A 25410-nucleotide genomic window follows, 5' to 3' on the forward strand; every position below is an offset into this window, starting at 1 on the left:
CTAGGGTCACAATTTCCACGCCAGAATCACGAACGCGGTATCCTGAACAAGCGTGTGCTGGCCCATCTGCCAGGTAAGCCACGTGAAGGGGGGGAGGGGTAGATTTAGGCTGTTGGAAGGGAGATTTGGGGGGCCATTGGGGGAAGGTAAGTATAGTTACATTCCCCCTGTTGAGATTCTTAACATCGGGATGCAGTTGTCTGTATTCTGACCGCCAGCATTTCATCCCTAACCTGTTTAATGAGCTTGTGGCTACAAACTAGATCTCCCATTTCTATTTGTTTTACCAAGACCGTTCCCTTTTTGTCACCCCAAATCCTAAGCTACCAGTACAAACATCAACATTTTTTTCCATCTTATTTGGGACCTAAATTGAGGTTTGGGTGGATTTTATGGCCAGTGCAAATACAGTACGTCACAAACTTGTCCTACTTATCTCAATGATGGGACCACCAACATAAACAATTGCCATAGTTTATTGAAATTTCATGTGTGTGTCTCATCTACATTGTCGGTGGGTATGAAAGCTGGACCTAAGGATTTATTTGCAAAGTGATTGACACTCAGGTAGTATTTGTGAGAGGTAGCAGTGGTGAGGGGTGATGACTTAATGGCAGGCGTATCGAGACTCAGCAGGTCCTCAGTCCCGATATATAACTAGATATTTCTATACTGAAGATTACTAATAATTATTAAATAACATCAAGATAGCTACATATTCAGAATGGTAAGACAGTGACTTTTTAGAAATAAATGTGAATAATTTTTCTTTTCAGAAGCACTGCCCATTGTCTCATGCACATAGGGAAGACGTTGCTAAAGTCTTCAAGGAATGTAAAGAGGAGAGCATCTGGCATAGAGGTAATATAACATACATTTCTCTAGTTGCACACAAGGGTGTAGCTACCATAGGTGCAGGGAGTGTAGCTACTATGGGGCCCAGAGCCGACGGGGCCCGCCCTGCCGGTCACAGTTACATGTGTTATATATACTTTTCACCAATGGGTGGTACATAGGGGCCCTTAAACATTTTATTTTTGTTGTGTCTTTGTTTGTTTTTTAAGTGGATTCATTCAAAAAAGAAAAATTGCCTAAAGTGTCAGAGTGCTGGGTAATCAGAACACAAGTCACCCAATGTGTCCATCCTACATGACTGGTCACTGACATTCATCCATTGACTAGACAGAGTGGTGAGCAGCAATACAAGCTTCAGCAGGGGCCTTATACTGCTTTATCCATTTACATAGTATGCTTTTCCAGGACAGGAAATCATACATTATGCATTGTTGTGCTCTCAGTATATAATGAATGGACCATACAAGCACTGATCATTACAGAGTCCAATTAGATGAAGCTGAGATTCCAAAACAGATGTAGCCAAAAATGCAGTTAAAAACCCTGTTTTGGGGTGTTTTACTGCCTGTCCAAATGTTCTAAAGCCCCTTCGCTTGGACGTTGATTTTTTTTTTCAAGGAGCAATCATTTACATCCCGTACCATCAGCAAACTCAGACACAATTACATATGTCCACATGTGTTCATCTAGCTCATGCTGCCTGATACAAACACAACCACTCTGCTCCCCTGGTAGGGAAAGAGACAGATGGGCTAAGACAGGAGTAGGTGGGGGAGAGAGAGCGGGCAACCCGTGAATTTCCCAGGTCCTGGATTTTTGAACTGTGCAAAAACCTATGTGTTTGATTTGGTAGACACCCCTTTTCGCACCACAGTTTGGTCCCATGTCAACCCCGTTCACACTGAATCTGGGAAGGTATCTGACACCTGAGTACCTTTGCCCACCAGTACCCACAATCGGGTGGTCTTCAGTTTGCCGGCTGTCGGGATCCCGGCGCACAGTATACCGGCGCCGGAATCCCGACACCCGGCATACCAACACCTTTTCTCCCTCTTGGGGGTCCACGACCCCCATGGAGGGAGAATAGATACTGTGGCACACGCCACCGTCTCTGCAGAGCGGCGAGCACACAAGGGGCTCATTTGCGCTCACCCAGCTCTCGGTATGCCGGCGGTTGGGATTCCGGCGCCGGTATGCTGGCTGGCGGGAGCCCGGCCGCTGGCATACCACACTACACCCCCCACAATCAATGCCTTATGCACTTGGGCAGCTACTTGGTAGCTAGGCACCCTTACCCAGGTTACAATACCTGGAATATATACCTTGTGTTAGCTGCCTGGCACCTGGGCACACACACGTATGTGCAGACAGCACTTACAGAGTTGTCCTCTGGGTGATTGGTGGCACATGTGAGCCTTCCACTATGTACCAGATGTCCCTGATGGCCAAGTACGCACACACTTTAGCAAACTTGACCACCCCCGGCACTCAGACACACACCGGCAGCTATGTACATGGGGTCTATTCATAAAGCAGTGAAAAGTGTGGAGAAGTTGCCCATGGCAACCAATCAGCTGCTCTGTATAATTTTATAGTATGCAAATTATAAATGTTACTTCAATGCCGATTGGTTGCCATGGGCAACTTCTCCACTAGCTCACTTCTCCACACTTTTCACTGCTTCACGAATAGACCGCAGGGTTTGGAAGCCATCGCTGCGGGGGGCGGAGCTGCTGCTGCTGCGGACGTGGCCGTCTAGCCAATCGCAGCATTCTGCCCAGATCCGGATCTAGACACCCGGGTCCAGCGCTTTCACGCTACAGAAATCCCCGATTCACCCTGCGCAGTCCCGGGAATAACCCAGGTAAATTGCAGGGTTGTGGACCTGGGACTCCCAACCTGGGCAAGTAGTACCGCTTTCACATTGCAAATGTCAGGTTGCACCCGGGAATTGGAAACAGGTCCTTCCCGGGGTGACCCAGCATTGGACCCTAACGCTGGCTTCCCTGACCTGACAATATCCCGGGTCGGGTTGCTATCTGAAGCGGAGACCGCAGCATCATCGGAGGTGGCGCTGGGAGATGAAATAATTTCCACGCTGCCTCTCCCTATGCAGTGAACGGATCCCAGGACACATTGACCCGGGTAACCCGTTCACACTGCACCTGACCCGGGATTAACCCTTCTTTATTCCCGGGTTGAATTACCGGGTCAGGCGACGCGGTATTTCTGGAGTGACCCTTTCACACCACACAGAGACCCACGTCGACCTGGCAATATACCAGGTCGATGCCAGGTTATTTGTGCGCTGTGAAAGCTTTCACGCTACCACTAGACCCGGGTTGTTGAGGCAGGCTCAAAAGAGATAAAGTGAAGTTGTGTAGAGCTAACAATCATCCTCTGTAATATTATAGACTGTTTTAGATAAATGATAGCTAACTGTTTAGTTGCTATGGGCAACTTCACTTTAACTCTTTCAGAGGTTTGATAAATCTCCCCTTAAATATTTGAAGCAAAGTATTCGTAAACAGCGAACTGCCCTTCGTTTTATTTAGCTGCTCGCCTCCAATATTACCATAGTATTTTTTTCAACTTTGTATTGGCAGATGAAAGTTTAGCCTGTGCAATGTATTGTGTTACGGCAAAGTTCTCCATCTACTTGTTTCATTTTAAAAATGAAAATTATGTGAACATGATGACTTTACTTCAACTAATCCTTTTTCACTCATTTGATTAAAAAAACAAAGAACTCAGGTGATGCAATGAAGTATCACTAATCATCCGTTCTCAGGGGGTCATTCAGACCTGATCGCTCGCTAGCTGTTTTTTGCAGTCCTGCGTTCGCATAGTCGCCGCCCACTGGGGAGTGTATTTTAGCTGTGCAAGTGTGCGAACGCATGAGCAGACGAGCGGTACAAAAAGATCTTGTGCAGTTTCGGAGTTGCCCAGAACTTACTCAGCCGCTGCAATAATTTAAGCCTGTCTGGGACCGGAATTGACATCAGACACCCGCCCTGCAAACGCTTGGACACGCTTGCGTTTTTCCAACCACTCCCTGAAAACGGTCAGTTGCCACCCACAAACGCCTTCTTCCTGTCAATCTCCTTGCGATCGGCTGTGCGAATGGATTCTTCGTAAAATCCATCGCACAGCAACGATCCGCCTTTGTACCCGTGCAACGCACCTGCGCATTGTGGTGCATACGCAGTTCTGACCTGATCGCAGCGCTGCAAAAAACGCTAGTGAGCGATCAGGTCTGAATTACCACCTTTGTCACTCATCCTGTGACCTACGCACACTAACAAATACAGGTATCTATTGCAGTTTTGATACTTAATAAATGATGATGTCCTAATAATCCAATGTGGCGCTAAATGTAATCCTAATGCCATTTGTTTTTTTTGCAGCTATTCCGCTGTCCCTTGTTAGCATGCTAGCCACTCAGGGCCTCATTTACAAAGGTTAGTAAATATATGTTTATACTTTTTTCTGTTAGTGTACCTCTTTGAAGTGATACTTAATATCTATTAGCTGGGCCAAATGTATGTGCTCTTCCGTGAGAACACTTTACATAGACTGTGGCATTTATTACCACGTCAGATCATATTCCTTGTAAGTTTTTAAGAGGCCCATTAATTAATCTGGGCGCAATATTCATTTATGTATGACCCGGCACACAGGGGTGTAGCAAGGGTGGCATCAGTGGAACTTGTGCTCCAGGAGCCTGCTCTGACAAGGCCGCCACAGCTGAAGTTCCGCCATAGCTGCCTCCCAGGCCAGATTAGGCAAATGGCAGAGCTCGAGTGGTAGGCACAGCAGTTTGGAATTGGACTGCAGACTAAGGGACACTACTGTGTGGTGTAATGTGACAAAGGGATACTAGTGTGTGGCATAATTTGAATTGATGGCAGGTAGCTGCATAGACCCTGGGGGCAGGAGGTTGGAGAGGCGTGGCTGGAGTGACACAGGCAGGAGGAAGGAGTAATGAGGCAGGAGGCTGGAAAGACTGGGACAGGGACTCCTAGAGATTCCCATCCCTGTGATGCATGCAGTGTGGAGCTGGGGCCGCTGTACATGCGTGGTCAGGGTGACTGCCATTTCTGATGGAGGGTTCCTGGGGAACCCTGCCGTAACTACATCCTGTGAAGTTTAGGCCATAGGCAATGAAAAGATTGCGGTAGCTGCGGGGGCCAATATCCGTAAATCTGCCAGCAACCTATGAGGGATGTGGCTGAAGGCGGCAATGGAGAGATCGACTGCTGCAGTCTCTCCTTCTTACATTACAGGGATACATAATACTTGTAGCTAGCCCCCGAAAACTGGTGTTTTTGGGGCAATAGCTGCAAATATTCAGGCAGATGTATTAACCTGGAGAAGGCATAAGGAAATGATAAACCAGTAATAAGTGCAAGGTGATAAACGCACCAGCCAATCAGCTCCAATATGCAAATTGACAGGAGCTGACTGGCTGGTGCGTTTATCACCTTGCACTTAATACTGGTTTATCTCTTCCTTATGCCTTCTCCAGGCTTAATACATCTGCCCCATTGTTTGATAAATGGGCCCCTAAATGTTCTCTGAAACCCACCTCTTTGCTAGAGCCTACTGTACTAGACTACTTAATACTGTCCTAATATCCACTTTGAGCCACACTTGTCCCATACTTGCCTACCTGACCCTCTCCATGAGTGAGAAAATGCTCTGTTCCTGGACTTTCCTGATAATGTATGATTGCCATCACCTGTGGTGAGCTAGTTAATGGATAAGAACGGTGTTTCACCACAGGTGATGGCAATCATACATTACCAGGAAAGTCCAAGAACAGAGATTTTCTCCCTCATGGAGAGGGTCAGGTATGCAAGTATGACTTGTCCCAGCTGTGCCCTGTTCATACTAGATTTTAAGCTCTCCTATGATCAGGGCCCTCCCTCCTGTTTTCTTTGTAAATAGTGCCTTTTGCTTTGGGCATAGCTACTGAGATTCCAGCTTGCCAAAGGGCTTGTGGCCAGAAAAGTCTCTTCCCGGTCTGTAATGGAGAGATCTGGTAATAGAAGTTCCAGGCAGCAGGGTAAAAATGTACCAAAGATGATGGTAGAAAATAGACCCTGGCACTGTGCCAGAGTCTCTAGTGCTCAGTGCGCTAGCAGCGGCGGTGACGGCTACAGGAGAGGAAGGGGCCCACACACCTCACCGATGGACGCCGGAAAGGTAAGTATAGAAAAAATGGGTGCAGTGTGTGCCCCCTCTGGACTCAAGGGCCCACTATAGATACGCCAGTGACTGGGCGGACGCCCAGTATCCTCTACGGACTACGAGAAAAGGATTTACCAGTAGGTAATTAAAATCCTATTTTGTCTTACGTCCTAGAGGATACTGGGGTCCACATTAGTACCATGGAGATGTACCAAAGCTCCCAAACCGGGTGGGAGAGTGCTGTGGTTCCTGCAGAACTGATTGACCAAACTGAAGGTCCTCAGAAGCCAAAGTATCGAACTTGTAAAACTTAGCAAACGTGTTCGAACCTGAAATAAATAGTGGAAAACTGCTCTAATCAAGCTGGTAACAATCCCCAGGTGCTGCGGGAGGGGGTTACTCTAGACAAGAAATACAAAAGGGATTTTTCCCACGCACTCTGCTGGCTGTTAGTAAGAAGAACTATATACTATGTAATAATAGGAAATTTAGAGCTCTTCGTTACATATGTTTTGCAAAAGATATGATAAGCCTCCAGGCCACTTCACGGCTGCTCTATTACTGGAGGTCCCTAACTAAGCATAGGTCCAGGGCTTGGACCCCACAAAGTCGGCTCAGGCCCGACCACCCCAGGGCAGCACACCATTGAAATACTAAAGTGTTAATATGTGTTAAGAAAGAAGCAGAAGCTATGGGTTAGAAAGTGCTACAAAAATAAGGGTGTTAATAAAATACTCAAAAGAGTAATATTAGTGAAAAAATAGGAGTGTTACATAAGTGCTAAATAAATAATATGGCATGCTACCCCAAGGTGGCCCAGCCCCACCAGACCAGAGGGGTACCACTCCCCAAACCCATACACAGCCTAATAATAATAACATCCACTATGGGTCATACAATTGCTTAATGTATGGCCACATGATAATGGCACATACAGAACATATCCAGATTGAGAGCTAGTTTACCTGGAGGCACCCCTGTATCCTCCAAATGGCACCACAGGACCCAGCATGCCCTCCTAATGCTGGCTCCATCTATGCCTCTCTGAACTGCAATAAATAGTGGAAAACTGCTCTAATCAAGCTGGTAACAATCCCCAGGTGCTGCGGGAGGGGGTTACTCTAGACAAGAAATACAAAAGGGATTTTTCCCACGCACTCTGCTGGCTGTTAGTAAGAAGAACTATATACTATGTAATAATAGGAAATTTAGAGCTCTTCGTTACATATGTTTTGCAAAAGATATGATAAGCCTCCAGGCCACTTCACGGCTGCTCTATTACTGGAGGTCCCTAACTAAGCATAGGTCCAGGGCTTGGACCCCACAAAGTCGGCTCAGGCCCGACCACCCCAGGGCAGCACACCATTGAAATACTAAAGTGTTAATATGTGTTAAGAAAGAAGCAGAAGCTATGGGTTAGAAAGTGCTACAAAAATAAGGGTGTTAATAAAATACTCAAAAGAGTAATATTAGTGAAAAAATAGGAGTGTTACATAAGTGCTAAATAAATAATATGGCATGCTACCCCAAGGTGGCCCAGCCCCACCAGACCAGAGGGGTACCACTCCCCAAACCCATACACAGCCTAATAATAATAACATCCACTATGGGTCATACAATTGCTTAATGTATGGCCACATGATAATGGCACATACAGAACATATCCAGATTGAGAGCTAGTTTACCTGGAGGCACCCCTGTATCCTCCAAATGGCACCACAGGACCCAGCATGCCCTCCTAATGCTGGCTCCATCTATGCCTCTCTGAACTGCAATAAATAGTGGAAAACTGCTCTAATCAAGCTGGTAACAATCCCCAGGTGCTGCGGGAGGGGGTTACTCTAGACAAGAAATACAAAAGGGATTTTTCCCACGCACTCTGCTGGCTGTTAGTAAGAAGAACTATATACTATGTAATAATAGGAAATTTAGAGCTCTTCGTTACATATGTTTTGCAAAAGATATGATAAGCCTCCAGGCCACTTCACGGCTGCTCTATTACTGGAGGTCCCTAACTAAGCATAGGTCCAGGGCTTGGACCCCACAAAGTCGAACCTGACCAAGTAGCTGCTGGGCAGAACTGTAAAGCAGAAACACCCCGGGCAGCCGCCCATGAAGACCCCACCGACCTAGTAGAGTGGGTCTGTACAGATTTTGGACATGGCAATCCATCCGTGGAATAAGCATGCTGGATAGTGAGCCTGATCCAGCGAGCAATAGACTGCTTTGAAGCAGAACACCCAATTTTTGGGGGATCATAGAGAACAAACATTGAGTCAGATTTTCTGTGATGAGCTGTGCGCTTCACATAGATCTTCAAAGCCCTCACAACATCCAAGGACTTTGAAGTAGCAGAGGTATCGGTAACCTCCGGAACCACAATATGTTGTTTGATATGAAACGCAGACACCACTTTTGGAAGAAATTGCTGACGAGTTTTGAGTTCAGCCTTATCTTCATGAAAAATCAAATAGGGTCTTTTGTGAGACAACGCCCCCAGCTCCGACACACACCTCACAGAAGCCAAGGCCAACAGCATGACTGCCTTCCAAGTAAGAAACTTGACGTCAACCCCTCTAAAGGCTCACACCATTCCGATTACAGGAACTGCAACACCACGTTGAGATCCCAAGGTGCCATAGGAGGCACAAAGGGCGGTTGGATGTGCAGTACCCCCTTCAAAAATGTCGAAACCTCAGGGAGAGAAGCCAATTGTTTCAGGAAGAAAATGGATAAGGCCGAAATCTGGACTTTTGTGGAGCCCAAACGTAGGCCCACATCCACACCTGACTGCAGAAAAAGGAGAAAATGTCCCTGTTGAAATTCCATCGCGGGAAATTTCCTGCACTCACACCAAGAGACGTATCCTTTCCAAATACAGTGGTAATGTTTAGACGTTACCCCCTTTCTGGCTTGGATCAGGGTTGGAATAACCCTACCCGGGATCCCTTTCCAGGCTAGAATTTGACGCTCAACCTCCATGCCATCAAACGTAGCCATGGTAAGTCTTGATAGATGAACGGCCCCTATTGGAGAAGGTCCTCATGACGAGGTAGAGGCCATAGGTCCTTTAGGAGCATCTCCAGTAGATCCGCATACCAGGCTCTTCTTGGTCAGTCCGAGCAATGAGAATTGCTTGAACCTTTTCCCTTTTTATTGTTTTGAGAATCTTTGGGATCAATGGGAGTGGTGGAAACACGTACACCATCTGGTAAACCCATGGAGTCACCAGATCGTCCACTGCCACTGCTTGTGGGTCCCTCGACTTGGAACAATACCGCTTGAGCTTCTTGTTGAGACGAGAGGCCATCATGTCGTTTTGTGGCATTCCCCACCGATGTGTCAAGCATCCAACACCTCCGTGTGAAGGCCCCACTCTCCTGGGTGGAGGTCGTGTATGCTGAGGAAGTCTGCTTCCCAGTTGTTAACTCCCGGAATGAAGATCACGGAAAATGCCACAGCGTGTCTTTCTGCCCAGAGGAGAATCCTCGTTACCTCTGACATTGCTGCCCTGCTCTTGGTTCCGCCTTGTCGGTTTATGTACGTTACTGCCGTCACATTGTCCAACTGAACCTGGGTTCCAGAATGTTGATTGGAAGAATGGCTTCCTGACGTGACAATTTTCCTTTGGAACTGTTCCCCCTGGGTGACTGCTCCCCAACCTCTGAGGCTTGCATCTGTGGTTAGCAGAATCCAATTTTTAATTCTGAACTTCGGCCCTCGGTCAGGTGAGAAGTCTGGAGCCACCACAGAAGAGAAATCTTGGCTTTTGGCGACAGACTAATCCTCTGGTGCATGTGAAGATGCGATCCGGACCATTTGTCCAACAGATCCAGGTGGAAGGGCCTTGAATAAAACCTTCCATACTGCAGCGCCTCATAAGCGGCTACCATCTTTCCCCGAAGGCGAATGCATAGATGCACCGATATCCGGGTTTGTCTTAGAACATCCCGCTCCATTGACTGGATCACCAATGCCTTTTCCAAGGGAAGGAATACCTTCTGTGCCTCCGTATCCAATATCATCCCTAGGAACGGCAGTCTCCGTGTTGGTTCCAGATGAGATTTTGGTAGGTTCAAAATCCACCTGTGTTCCTGGAGTAGTCGGGTTGAGAGGGCAATGTTGACTAACAACCTTTCCCGGGATGGTGCTTTTATCAGAAGATCGTCCAGGGATGGAATTATGTTCACTCCCTGTTTGCGGAGGAGAAAACATCATCTCTGCCATTACCTTGGTGAACACCCTCGGTGCCATAGAGAGGCCAAATGGCCGGGCCTGGAACTGGTAGTGACAGTCCTGTAATGCAAACCTTAGATAAGCCTGATGAGACAGCCAAATCGGAATATGAAGGTACGCATCCTTGATATCCAGAGACACCAAGAATTTCTCCTCCTCCAGACCTGAGATCACCACTCTCAGAGACTCCATCTTGAACTTGAACACCCGTAAGTACGTGTTCAACGACTTGAGATTTAAAATGGGACTTACCGAACCGTCCGGTTTCGGAATTACAAACAGGTTGGAATAATAACCCTGGTTTTACAGCTGAAGTGGAACTGGAACAATGACCTGAGTCTGTACCAGTTTCTGAATTGCTGCCTGTAAAGTCATACTTGCTTCTTGAGAAGCTGGTAAGCCTGATTTGAAGAATCTGTGAGGTGGGAGTTCCTGAAACTCCAGTCTGTAGCCCTGGGCTATAAGATCTTTGACCCAGGGATCCTGGCATGACGTTGCCCATATGTGACTGAAGAATCCCAAATGGGCTCCCACCTGCTGTCTTCCAGGCAGTGCGGTCCACCGTCATGCTGAAGGCTTAGAGGAAGCAGAACCGAGGTTCTGTTCCTGTGAACCTGCAGTTGCTGGTTTTACCTCTTGCCTTTGAAGGCCGTAGAAGAACCTTTGATTTTGTTTTTAAACTTCGCTGTCTGAAAGGACTGCAGAGTTGGAACAGTGTAGGATTTTCTAGCCAGGGGAGCTGCGGAAGGAAGGTATGTAGACTTACCTGCCGTAGCCTTGGATATCCACGTCTCCATTTCATCTCCAAAAAGGGCTTCACCTGTGAAAGGTAGGCTTTCCACGCTTTTCCTGGAATCTGCATCCGCAGTCTACTTGTGTAGCCACAAGCCCCTGCGTGCTGACACTGCCATGGCAGTGGTGCCTGCATTGAGTAACCCAATTTCCTTTATGGCCTCCACCATAAAGTTAGCAGAATCCTGTATATGTTGTAGGAGTCAAATTATCTCCCCCCCCCCCCAGATAAGGAATCTAACCCGTCAACTAGATTACCTGACCATTTTGCAATGTCCCTAGAGATCCATGCACAAGCTATAGTGGGTATCTGGGCCACCCCCGCAGCTGTGTACAGAGAGTGGAGAGTGGTCTCAATCTTGCAGTCTGCAGCATCCTTCAAGGAAGCTGCCCCAAGAACAGGTAAAACTGTCTTACGAGACAGCATAGAAACCGATGCATCAGCTATCGGTGGGTTTTCCCATTTTTTCCTATCATCCTGAGGAAACAGGAAGGATGTGAGCAACCGTTTTGGGACCTGAAACTCCTTGTCAGGATTTACCCAAGATGTTTCAAATAGGGAGTTTAATTCCTTAGATGCAGGGAAAGTAGCTGAGGATTTCTTTTTCACATTAAAAGAAGATTCCTCCTCGTCCTCGGATACCTTATCAGGGATGTGCAGGACATCTCTAATAGCTTCCATCAGGGCCTGTATTCCCTGTGATAATGCTGCATCTCCCCCTTCCCTCCTGAGTCCACCTCACCCTCCTCTGGGTCTGATACATCATCCATCATTGGTATTAGCCTGCATGGTTTGGGCCAGAGTACGCTTCTATGGACAAATGGCAGGGGTCTGAGACGCTGGAATGATCACTGTATCTCTATTCATCAGGTCATCCACAGACTGTCTTAAGTATTGCGTCTCCTTCTCATTTTGGGATAATTTATTCAAAATATTTGAAATCATCCCTTTTAATGATTCTAACCATACTGGTTCAGATCCACTAGCCTGAGAATGTGTACTATCCTGAGTACACGGCAGTGATCCCCCAGATTGAGAAAAACACTCTGCTCTGCATGATACACACTCCTTTGACATAGTAAATGTGAAAGAACACACATACATACACACACACAGAGGAAACAGATTAAAATCACAGTTAACCCACACAGAGCCCTCTAGGGAGACACAGAGTATAATGGAGCCAGCCACACAGTGCCTCTATAGCTAAATAACAAGTTTAGCTGGGTCACAAACTAAGTATAATAGGGTTTAGTACACCAAATATTGCTCCCCCCTGATATGACCACCTGGTACCGCTGAGGTATTCTGGAGTCCTTGTGGAGGAGCTGCGCTTCCCTGTCAATCTGCCTGTGTGTAGCTGCAGAGGGAAAATGGCGCTGGTGAGCTGCTGGATCTGCTCCCTTAATGGCGCACGGTCTTCCCGGTTTTTATACTGGCTGAGGTAAAGTTTCTGCACTACAGTGGGTTAAAACCCCTGTAGATATGCTGTCAGTGTGGGTATACCAGTTGTGGCTTCAGCTCGTTCCTCACAGCGGTCACTACAGTGTCTCTGAAGCCTGGAGCGCAGCCTGCATGTCAGCGATGCGCTCCTTCCCTTGTGCCGCCATTACAGCCGGCGACCCACTAACCAGGATGCCGGCCACCTACTCACCACTCTTCTGACTTCTGGCTCTGTTAGGGGAGGCGGCGCGCTGCGGGTCTGTATGCTCGCCGTGGTGGGGCATGTGAATAGGACCCTCAAGAGCTCAGTGTCCTGTCAGCAGGGAACGGGACCATTAACCCTAGGGAGGTTGGGCCGTTCCCCCGCTAAGTCCCACAAAGCAGGCAGTCTGGTGCCAGCCAGACCTGCCTGAAAACAATAAAAAAGAAAATAAATGCAGAAAACTCTTCAGGAGCTTCCCAAGCGTGACCAGCTCCTCCGGGCACATTTTCTAAACTGAATCTGGTAGGAGACCCCAGTATCCTCCTAGGACGTGAGAAAAATTCCTGTCCCCCCCCCCCCCCCCCCCCCAAAAAAAAGTGCCAGTACAATCAGGAAAAAAGCACTGTTTTTACTGTATGCCGTTGTCCTCACTGACCTGTGCTGCACAGAGCTGTGCTGTATTACAAATCAATGTCAATAAAACTTCTATTCTACATTCTACACCTAGAAAGATAATTCACACACAGGTGTGGCCCGTAGCAATGTGTTTAGATATGGAGCATGTGGCTAGAACACAAAAATAAGACTGCAACACCACAAGGACTATGTGCCCTACAAAACAATGTCTACTTTGTTTCATATATGTTGATAATTAACGGACGAGGTGTAACTAGATTGCTTCCTTCTAGAATTTGAATACTAGAATAACTTGTAGATAGACTCATTTTTTCCCTCTCTCTCTACAGGATATCTGTCAAAAAGCGCAAGATTCGGCGTCATACCAAAAGTTGCTTGTAAGTATATGAGCTTAGCATGTAATCAGCCATCTGAACATGTGTGTGTATAATATATATATATATATATATATATATATATATATATATATATATATATATAGCTTGTGGTGTGTCCGGCACTCCAATAACTAAGAGCAATGTGTCCCTGGTGCCTTCACTGTCCACACGGATAGATACAATAAAGCGCTGTGCGGCACTCAGGTTTTCAAGGAATAGTCACCACACTCTGCCTTTCTTCAACGTTTCAATTTTTACTCAAAAAATTGTCATCATCAGGAAGCAAACAAATAAAAGAACACACTCACCTTATATCCCCCACCATTGTGCTCGTGTGTCACGCCCGCCCGGCGAGGTCCGTCCGGCGCCTGCAGCGCTGTGTGATGATGTCATCGCGTATTGCGTGATGCACGTCCAAGTGAACCCATCACCATGACAACCCGGTGATACTCTCCTGTATGCGTATAAACAATACCATATGCTAATACCAGCATGTTAAATACAGTAAAAGACATAACAACAAGAACATGATTATGAGCTGCAAGAGAAAGAAGTGTGAGGGGGAGGAGATATGTTAGTAATCATAATGCCCGGCATGAACAGGTAATAACGTGCATCGCCCATGTCACTGATAGAGATAGTGGGGCTAACAATGCTCAATTGCAGATGACTGGAGGTCTGATCCCGGATAATGGATACACTGTACAAAGAGCTATCCAATCACAAGTACGGGCCCTAATTGGCTCAATGTTAATGTGTTAATGACTACCCCTTAGTGATCCTTAAAGAAAAAGAATCAGGAGGAATAAGGAGTATTGTTAATATGTAATAAAATGTAAAATATGTACACAATAAAGAGACACACACTTAAGTGGCTCCGTAAGCAGGGTATGCATAATGGACCAATAATCACTAAATTAGAGAAAGATAAAAAAAAGCATGCTAGAGAAGTGGTGCAGCACGTGAAAAATCTTGGAGGTAGGAGTGGGAGGAAGTAATCCGTAGGCAGGAGAGTCGGCGTGCATTAGCAGAGCGAAGAGGAAGGGTGGGAGTGTAAAGGGAGATAAGGTCAGAGATGTAGATGGGTGAGGAGTGGGTGAGGGCTTTGTAAGAGAGTGTGAGAAGCTTGAAATGGATTCTGAAAGGGAAGGGGAGCCAGTGAAGGTCTAGTAAGAGAGGAGAGGTGGACGTATTGCGTTTTGTGAAGAAAATGAGCTGGGCAGCAGCATTGAGGATAGATTGGAGTGGAGAGAGGTATTTGTCAGGAATTCCAGTCAGGAGGAGATTACAGTAGTCCAGCCTGGAGATGACCAGTGAGTGGATAAGAGTCTTAGTAGCATCCTGGGTCAGAAAGGGTCTGATCCTGGAAATGTTTTTTAGATGACAATGGGTCCAAGCTGTTATGGCAGCACAAGGAGGACCCATACATTGTTAAGCAGGTCATTTTAATGTTGTGGCTGATGGGTGTGTCACAAACACAAAAGAATTAAAAACAAATAAAATTATATATTATTATATAGAAAACAGAAAGCTATTCATCTTATTATACATGTTGTAATTTGTGCTTACCTTCTACTTTACTCTGTGATCCAGTGGCTGGGGTACTGGGGTTCGTCATTGGAAATGTCTCATACATGGGAGAGTGCAAGAGAAAGTTGGAGAAGCTGGGGCTGCAGAATACACCTGAGGGTGTCTTTGGGCCTGCCTTTACTGGTGCTTATGGTCCAGGATTTTTTGGACGCAATCACAAGTTAGTACCTTTTATTTAAATGGAATAGAAATTGTGCATTCCACAAAGCCTGCATTACCATAGGGCCTGATTCAGAGATGCCATTGCAGCTGCAATCCTGTATGCAACAGCGGTGCAGAAATAGGCAAAATGTTGCAGGCAGGATTTCTATTGAGGCGCCCACTTGATTATGGTAAAAAAACATGGATCATACACTTGGTAAAGAAAATAGGATTTTAAATACCTACCGGTAAATCAATTTCTCGTAGTCCATAAGGGATATCGGGGACAGAATTAGGACGATGGGTATAGACGGATACAAAGGAGCCAGTACACTTTAAATGTCTTCAACTGGGTGTGCTGGCTCCTCCCCTTTATGCCCCCTCCCACAGGCAGTTATAGGTAAAACAGGGAGCCAAAGGAAAAAGGACATATGAGAGAAGGAAACATGACAACAAGAAGTGTGGTGAGATTTTCACACCAGCACACCATAACATAACCTGTCTGGCAACAGAAAAACAGCAACAGCTGTACAGGAAACACAGAACAGATAACCTGCAGAAGTCACCGCACAGAGGCGGGCGCCCAATATCCCTTATGGACTACGAGAAAAGGATTTACTGGTAGGTATTTAAAATCCTATTTTCTCTAGCATCCATAAGGGATATTGGGGACAGAATAAGTACGATGGGGATGTCCCAAAGCATCCAGAATGGGCGGGAACGTGCGGAGACTGCTGTAGCACCGCCTGCCCAAACTGGGTATCCTCTTTGGTCAGGGTATCAAATTTGTAGAATTTCACAAAAGTGTTCTTCCCTGACCAGGTAGCCGCTCAGCATAGTTGCAAGGCCGAGACTCCACCGGCAGCCGCCCAGGAAGAGCCCACTGACCTTGTAGAGTGGGCCTTCAGAGACAGAGGAACAAATAAGGCTGCCGACACATAGGCCTGTTGGATAGTAAGAATAATCCAATGAGCAATGGTCTGCTTTAAAGCAGGACATCCCTTTTTCTGCGCATCATAAAGCATGAATAAAGAATCAGTCTTCCTGACCCGAGCTGTGCGCCTGACATAGATCTTCAAGGCACGCACAACATCCAAAGACTCCGGAGGAGCTGAAGCATCAGAACAGGACGGTACCACAATAGGTTGTTTCAGGTGGAACGCAGAGACAACCTTCGGCAGGAACTGCTGTCTAGTCCGGAGCTCCGCTCTGTCCTCGTAAAAGACCAAATATGGACTTTTACACGATAAGGCCCCCAATTCTGAGACGCGTCTAGCAGAAGCTATGGCCAATAACATCACTGTCTCCCATGTGAGGTACTTGTATTTTACCGTCATCAGAGGCTCAAGCCAGGAGGACTGTAGAAATGTCAACACTGCATCCAAAGCCCAGGGTGCCGTAGGCGGCACAAAGAGAGGTTGTATGCAGAGTACCCCTTGTAAGGTCTGAACTTCTGGCAACACAGCCAATTTCTTCTGAAAGAAAATTGAGAGCGCTGAAATCTGGTCCTTATTGGAACCCAGACATAAGCCTTTATCCACACCAGCCTGTAGGAAACATGCCAAGTGAAACTCTGCAGGCGGATACATGCGTTCCTCGCACCAAGAGACATATCTCCTCCAGATATGATGATAATGTTTTGACGTCACAGGCTTTCTGGCTTGCACCATAGTGGCAATGACCTTTTTGGAAAGCCCTTTGTGAGCTAGAATATTCCGCTCAACTTCCATGTCGTCAAACGAAGCCGCCGTAAGTCCGGGTAGACGAACGGTCCTTGCTGGAGGAGAGCCTTTCTTAGCGGCAGAGGCTAAGGGTCTTTTATGGACATGTCCAGAAGAGTTGTGTACCACACCATTCGGGGCCAATCCGGCGCAATCAGGATTGCTTGGGCTCTTTGATGTCTGATCTGCTGGAGCACCCTTCGGATCCACGGAATCGGAGGAAATAGGTAGACCAGCCAGGAAGGCCAAGGCGACGGCAGTGCATCCACTGCACTCGCCTGAGGGTCCCAGGTTCGCGAGCAGTAGCAGCGAAGTTTCTTGTTGAGGCGAGACGGCAACATGTCGATCTGCAGGTTTCCCCACCTGTCGATAATCTGTTGAAACACCGGAGGATGTAATCCCCCCTCTCCCGGGTGGAGGTCGTGGTGACTCAGGAAGTCCACTTCCCAGTTATTCACTCCTGGAATAAAAACTGCGGACAGCGCTCTTGCATTTCTTTCCACCCAGATAAGTATTTTTGACACTTCTCGCATGCAGGCCCTGCTTTTTGTCCCTCCTTGTCGAATGACGTATGCCACTGCCGTGGCGTTGTCTGACTGAACCTGGATCGCCTGATCCCTGAATAGAGGGGAAGCCTGAATCAGAGCATTGTAGATAGCCCAAATTTCCAGAATGTTGATCGGAAGTAGGGACTCTTGGGCAGACCACCTGCCCTGGAACTGCCCCCCCTGGATGACAGCTCCCCATCCTCTCAGGCTTGCATCCGTCGTGAGGAGGATCCAATCCTGAAATGTAGATCTTCTAGCAGGTTGGAAGGCTGTAACCATAAACAAACAAAGAGGAAGGGGGGTGCAAATCCCCACCCCCAAATTCCCTTCCGCACACTGAAAATTACCTGTAACCATCCCTGAATCTATCTGGTAATAAAATTCAGAGAATTAGTCACAAATGTTTGCAAACACATGTTTAGCTGCTGGCCACTTCCCGGCTTCTCTGATACAGCAGTCCTAACTACTTGATAGCAGTGCCCACATTGGGCCATGTAATTTGTCACAGTACGCCTCATAATAAAGGCCATTACTAAAACAGTTCCAGACTGAGAGCTAACTTACCAGGGAGCCACCCCCAGGATCTCCCATTGGCACCACAAGGAACAGCATGCCTTCCAAATGCTGCTCCCATTCAATGCCTCATGCACACAAGCAGACAAACAATTTGGAAGCTGCTCAATCATACCTGGAGATAATTATATATCAGGTGCTGGAAGGGGGAGGGGTCAAAGACAAACAAACAAAGAGGAAGGGGGGTGCAAATCCCTACCCCCAAATTCCCTTCCGCACACTGAAAATTACCTGTAACCATCCCTGAATCTATCTGGTAATAAAATTCAGAGAATTCGTCACAAATGTTTGCAAACACATGTTTAGCTGCTGGCCACTTCACGGCTTCTCTGATACAGCAGTCCTAACTACTTGATAGCAGTGCCCACATTGGGCCATGTAATTTGTCACAGTACACCTCATAATAAAGGCCATTACTAAAACAGTTCCAGACTGAGAGCTAACTTACCAGGGAGCCACCCCCAGGATCTCCCATTGGCACCACAAGGAACAGCATGCCTTCCAAATGCTGCTCCCATTCAATGCCTCATGCACACAAGCAGACAAACAATTTGGAAGCTGCTCAATCATACCTGGAGATAATTATATATCAGGTGCTGGAAGGGGGAGGGGTCACAGACAAACAAACAAAGAGGAAGGGGGGTGCAAATCCCCACCCCCAAATTCCCTTCCGCACACTGAAAATTACCTGTAACCATCCCTGAATCTATCTGGTAATAAAATTCAGAGAATTCGTCACAAATGTTTGCAAACACATGTTTAGCTGCTGGCCACTTCACGGCTTCTCTGATACAGCAGTCCTAACTACTTGTTTGTCTGCTTGTGTGCATGAGGCATTGAATGGGAGCAGCATTTGGAAGGCATGCTGTTCCTTGTGGTGCCAATGGGAGATCCTGGGGGTGGCTCCCTGGTAAGTTAGCTCTCAGTCTGGAACGGTTTTAGTAATGGCCTTTATTATGAGGCGTACTGTGACAAATTACATGGCCCAATGTGGGCACTGCTATCAAGTAGTTAGGACTGCTGTATCAGAGAAGCCGTGAAGTGGCCAGCAGCTAAACATGTGTTTGCAAACATTTGTGACGAATTCTCTGAATTTTATTACCAGATAGATTCAGGGATGGTTACAGGTAATTTTCAGTGTGCGGAAGGGAATTTGGGGGTGGGGATTTGCACCCCCCTTCCTCTTTGTTTGTTTGTGACCCCTCCCCCTTCCAGCACCTGATATATAATTATCTCCAGGTATGATTGAGCAGCTTCCAAATTGTTTGTCTGCTTGTGTGCATGAGGCATTGAATGGGAGCAGCATTTGGAAGGCATGCTGTTCCTTGTGGTGCCAATGGGAGATCCTGAGGGTGGCTCCCTGGTAAGTTAGCTCTCAGTCTGGAACTGTTTTAGTAATGGCCTTTATTATGAGGCGTACTGTGACAAATTACATGGCCCAATGTGGGCACTGCTATCAAGTAGTTAGGACTGCTGTATCAGAGAAGCCGTGAAGTGGCCAGCAGCTAAACATGTGTTTGCAAACATTTGTGACGGATTCTCTGAATTTTATTACCAGATAGATTCAGGGATGGTTACAGGTAATTTTCAGTGTGCGGAAGGGAATTTGGGGGTGGGGATTAGCACCCCCCTTCCTCTTTGTTTGTTTGACGGTGACCCCTCCCCCTTCCAGCACCTGATATATAATTATCTCCAGGTATGATTGAGCAGCTTCCAAATTGTAAGGCTGTAACCATCACAGGAGTGAAATCCTGGCCTGGGGTGACAGCTGAATCATTCGGTGCATCTGATGATGTGAACCGGAACACTTGTTCAGGACTTCCAATTGGAAGAATCTGGCATGGAACCTGCCAAACTGTATCGCCTCGTAAGAGGCCACCGTTTTCCCCAACAATTTTATGCAAAGATTAATGGAAACTCGAGCAGGTCGGAGAACCATACAAACCATCTCTTGAAGTGTTCTCACCTTGTCCTATGGGAGGAACACTCTCTGAGCTACAGTATCCAGTATCATACCCAGAAACAGGAGCCTTTGAGATGGTTCCAGTTGAGACTTCTGTAGATTGAGGATCCACCCGTGGTGAGACAGAAGTTGGATAGTGCAATCTATATGGAGCAGTAATAGCTCCCTGGAACTCGCTTTTATCAGGAGATCGTCCAGGTAAGGGACAAATGTTGGCCCCCTGGACTCTGAGCTAGAACATCATTTCCACCATCACCTTTGTGAACACCCTCGGAGCTGTAGACAGCCTGAAGGGTAAAGCCTGAAACTGGTAGTGATCGTTCAGTAGGGCGAACCGTAGATAGGCGTGATGAGGAGGCCAACTCGGGATATGGAGGTAGGCGTCCTTGATATCCAGGGACATGAGGAATTCTTGTTGTTCCAGGCCCGTGATCACCGCTCTCAAAGATTCCATCTTGAATTTGAAAACTTTCAGGTAAGGACTTCAGATTCAAAATGGGTCTCACAGACCCATCTGGATGTGGCACTACAAACAGACTGGAGTAGTAACCTTGTCCTCACTGTAGCAGGGGTACTGGAACAATGACCTGGGACTGGACCAACTTGTCGATGGCCAGTAGTAGCGTAATACGCATATTTTCCAAAACTGGCAAGCCCGATTTGAAAAATCGTTGGGGAGGAGCACCGTCGAACTCCAGCTTGTAACCCTGAGAGATAAGGTCCCTTACCCAGGCATCTTGGCAGGACCCGTCCCAGATGTGGCTGTAGTGACGTAACCAAGCTCCCATCACGAGATCCTCTTGGGGTGGGTGGGCCCCGTCATGCCAAAGTCTTTGTGGAAGCTGAACTGGTGCTCCGTTCCTGAGAGCCGGCAATGGCTCTGGAGCCTCTAGCTGCATTGAAGGCACCCCGGGCCCTAGATCGAAATCTGGAGGACCGAAAGGACTGAGTAGACGGTCCCGGGTAGATACGCCTAGCAGGCGGAGCCCCTGAAGGGAGAAACGTGGATTTCCCAGCAGTAGCTTTGGAGATCCATGCGTCCAATTCACCTTCCGAAGAGCCATTCACCTGTGAAGGGAAGTGATTCCACATTACGTTTGGAATCAGCGCCTACAATCCATTGACGCAACCATATGGCTCTGCGTGCAGACACAGCCATAGCAGTGGTTTTAGCATTTATATTGCCAATCTCTTTAAGGGAGTCACAGAGGACTCTTGCCGTGTCCTGAATGTGTTTCAGGAAAGTTACAGTAGTAACCAAGGTCATATCACCCGAAAGACCCTCCTGAATCTGAGTAGCCCATGTATGAATGGCATGTGTCATCCAGCAGCCAGCAATGACCGGCCTTTGAGCTACACATGCAGCAGTGTACATAGATGTTAGCGTGGTCTCTATTTTTCTATCGCCCGTGTCATTTACCGTAAAAGAGCCCGGAGCAGGGAGCACCGACTTTTTAACTTTTTAGAAAGGAGAGTCTACTGCTGGAGATTCTTCCCAGAATTTCCTGCCTTCAGAGACAATCAGGAAGGTATTTAAAAACCTTTGGACACCCAATATATTTTATCTGGATTTTTCCAGGCTAATTTAAATAAATCATCCAATTCTTTGGAATCAGGAAAGGTGACAGTCAGTTTGTCTTGTGGGAGGAAAAATGACTGCCGATTAGTAGCGTCCTCCAGGGGGAGCTTTAACACATCCCGTATAGCCAATATGAGGGGTTCTATACCCTGTGTAGGGGTGGAATCCCCACTAATGGGGTCCCCCTCATCCCCATCCACCTGTACATCATCAGAATCTGATAGGATTGCAGGTAAAGCACGTTTTTGTGCACCTGTAGACAGCGGGGGATGGGAAGCATCAGCCTTGGCAGTTAGGTTAGCCACTGCTTGTTGCAGTTCTAGTGTTTTATTGGCATTGGCAGTGAGCGGAGATGACATATCCGACATCATAGTTTTTATAACCCCCAGCCAGGAAGGCTCTGGACTACCCCATGGTGTTATCAGCATTTTGTGATTACTGACTACACTGCTCACATGATATGGAGCCAGATAAAATAGGGGAGAATCTGGCATTACATACACTGCATAACTTCTGTTTCACCATAATGAAATACAGACAATATACACATACAACACAGACTGAATACAATACAAGCCTGTCCTATTGCATGTGAGACACAGAAGAGAGGACCCCAGCGCACCCAATGCTGCACAGCCCCAGTGAGACTGTCAGCATTTTATGTAGTACAATAAAACAGTGATACTGCTGTACAGATAATTTGTAAACTGTGCACTAATAGCGGCTCTCCCCCTGTACACCCGGTACCAGCGTTCCTGTGACCGCTTATGCTGCCAAAATGCCGCTGAGCCCGCTCTGATGCAGCTCCACCCCCCACTCTGATGCCGGAGCTACTATAAGATTTTTATACTGGCAATGTCTCCACAGGCTGTGCAGCCTCACAAAAATGCTTGGTACAACACACCTCCCGCCAGTCTCACGCAGGGGCACCCGTAAGTCCCCCCCAGGAGGGCCTCGTACGCCTCACCCACGCATCTGCTGCACAATGAACTGGGGGACCGCCGGTTTGTACTCCCCACGACGATCCCCTTCATGCTGTTAGGGGTGTGCGGCAAGCTGCTGCTACGACAGCTAAGGCGCAGTGCCCCGCTGAATAAACAGCCCCTCAGGACGGTGGTCCTGCAGTGCAGAAGCGGCTCTGCAGCTCATGGAGGCCGGTGACCGTCTCCCCCCCAAACTCCCACAGCGCAGGTATGCTGTTACCCAAACAGCATACCGAAATAAACAAAAGTTTTAAATTAAATTGAAGAACTGGAGCTGCAGAGTGTGCATCATCTACTGAGGGCACGTTTTTTCTAAACTGCCTGTAGGAGGGGGCATAGAGGGGAGGAGCCAGCACACCCAGTTGAAGAAATTTAAAGTGCACTGGCTCCTTTGGACCCGTCTATACCCATCATACTAATTTTGTCCCCAATAACCCTTATGGATGCTAGAGAAATTTCAATGGAGATGATATGGCTTACTGGCAGTAATCACATTGTGTCTGATACATTTAGGGCCTAATTCAGGGTTGATCGCAAAGGCAACATTTTTCTCTAATGGGCAAAACCATGTGCACTGCAGTGTAAAAATAAATCAGCCAGTATTTACCCTGCACAGAAACAAAATAACCAACCCAAATCTAACGCTCTCTGCAAATGCGATATCTGCCCTCCCTGCAGTGCACATGGTTTTAATTTTGGGAGGCATTTCTGGGTGTGTGGGCAGGGCTTTAGAAGGGGCAGTGTGAACTCCAGTGGGGCATTTGCACTGGTGGGACAGTGTGAACTTGAAGCTGCTGACCGCATTGTGCTTCTGCTCTGGTCCGCAAAGTGCTGTGTAAAATGGAGCCTGGGAGTGGCTTCAAAGTTCCAGATCTTTCAAATCACTCATATTGGACATTTGTACGTTGCATACACACATGCCACTATGAGCGATTTCACCAGCGACCGTAGAGAAGATTGAGCTGCATGCATGGACAACCGACGACCCACTTCAAACGAGCGCGGGTGCGCGCATTGTTCACCATGTACACACTAGACAATTTGATCGATAGATCATTGAAAGCCATCTTTATTGCTCAAATCGCTAGAAAAATTCTAGTGTGTGTGTATGGGCCTTAACTGTAGCTGTAGGGACATTTGTCTTATTAGAAAATAAAGAAAGAAACTAGTATCTTTAATGGCCAGCTAAGCTCAAAGCAACTTAGGATACAGCTGCATGAAGATTATATTTACTTATTAACTTATGGCATTGATGAATGTGTGTATATATGACATGGACAAGTCTAGTAACTAATATTTCTATACATCAGGCATTGTCACCATTGTGAGGAATGCAAAAAGCAATGCACTAAGGACAAAGGAGGATCTGCCCAGTCCAACACTGTCTCCTGAACTTCTGTAAGTATTCTAACAGTGACCATTGGCAGAAGTTCATCAATGTCTGACTGCCCCCTCTGAGCCTCTCACCTCCTGGTTCAAACCGGGATGAACAGTGTTAACGGCTTGTGGCTCAGCTTACATTATTGGGCACTGTAGGCTGCGGGACACGATAATGTGGAGGGATTCTTACTCTCCATTCATACCCATTTTCCGTCACATGTCACACTGATACCTCTGTCGCTAGTGAGAGGAAACAAACAAGTTTTCAATATTGTATATACAAAATATACTGTGCAATTAGTGTAGTAGTTGTGCATTTTGGATTTTGTCACTAGTGCACTGATCCTTTGTATAGATTATTTCAGGGGGTGCAACAGCTAGTTATTACCATAAATAAAGTAACAAAATGTGAATGGAAAGATCGACTATACAGGAAGTCTATTGGAGCGATTCAATTAGCCACAAGGTTCCATTGGAACCTCGCAGGATAATATATCGTGAGATATCTAGGACAAAGAAATCTTACACGTTTCAGCAAAACCATCTCCCAACTATCCCTGTCAAAGCATTGATCATCATTTAATCATACGATGCCATAGACTCCGCTAACGCTTGACTTACACCAGAATAGTGAGCATCATAACAAGTATATACGTGCAGCTGAGCAGAACAGTAAATGCATGGATGCAACTCACAGAACAGATTTGTACTTAGCAATGTGTGTCTGGTGTGTTAAAACACCTTTGAACTAAAACTACTGAAGATTGCTAATTCCCTGATTTGAATCATGATGAATGACTGGCGTCCTGTGTGGAGACATAGAAATGATGCGTACATCACATTCCACAGCAGCTAATTAACTTAAAAAAACATCTAGAAAAAAGCACGCACAACCACACACCATTGTTACAATGCACTCTCAGAGTAAGAGTCTCCTTTCCAGAAATACTGTAGAAAAGAACCTGTGCTCTGTTCTCTAACTTTTTTTTTTCTACGTTCTTCCCCCTAGGTCGCTCTGTGAAAGTAGACACACCGATTGTCTTTATAACGTGAATATTTTTTGTATCCTTCATTTCTTGTTTATAATAAATATTTTTTTGAAAATATATGCGCCTCTTCTTTTTTACAATGCCGAATTAATAATGTAATATCAAAGAGAACCAATGATGCACAGTGGAAAATGTCCTTCCATGATTGTTGGGTATGAAATGGTCTACGATGTAGCTAATGGTATTAGTGTATGGCTACCAGACATTCTAGGTACCAAGGAACAGTCCCACTTTTGGAGATTATGATCATATAATGTGCTTATTATTTGTGTGCCATAGACAAAATGACAGTTGTGTACTATAACCTTCCCTTATAGTACTGTATGCATACAGTAATTTTTTTTTCTGAATGTTACAAGTCTTGATT

General features: G+C 46.6%; 1 protein-coding gene across 1 annotated transcript in view; it reads left to right on the plus strand.

Annotated features, from left to right (window-relative positions):
- LOC134925931 (OCIA domain-containing protein 2-like) overlaps positions 1-25100 on the plus strand; it is a 30014-nt gene extending 4914 nt beyond the window's left edge. Inside the window, exons 2-7 of the mRNA XM_063920952.1 lie at positions 777-861; positions 4263-4316; positions 13469-13516; positions 15110-15266; positions 23925-24012; positions 25004-25100. Of these exons, the coding sequence (XP_063777022.1) occupies positions 777-861; positions 4263-4316; positions 13469-13516; positions 15110-15266; positions 23925-24006 (426 nt within the window). The 3' untranslated portion in view covers positions 24007-24012; positions 25004-25100. The remainder of the gene's footprint in view (positions 1-776; positions 862-4262; positions 4317-13468; positions 13517-15109; positions 15267-23924; positions 24013-25003) is intronic.
- Positions 25101-25410: the final 310 nt, after the last annotated feature.

The sequence above is a fragment of the Pseudophryne corroboree genome, chromosome 1 (assembly GCF_028390025.1).
Source record: "Pseudophryne corroboree isolate aPseCor3 chromosome 1, aPseCor3.hap2, whole genome shotgun sequence".
Taxonomy (NCBI): Eukaryota; Metazoa; Chordata; class Amphibia; order Anura; family Myobatrachidae; genus Pseudophryne; species Pseudophryne corroboree.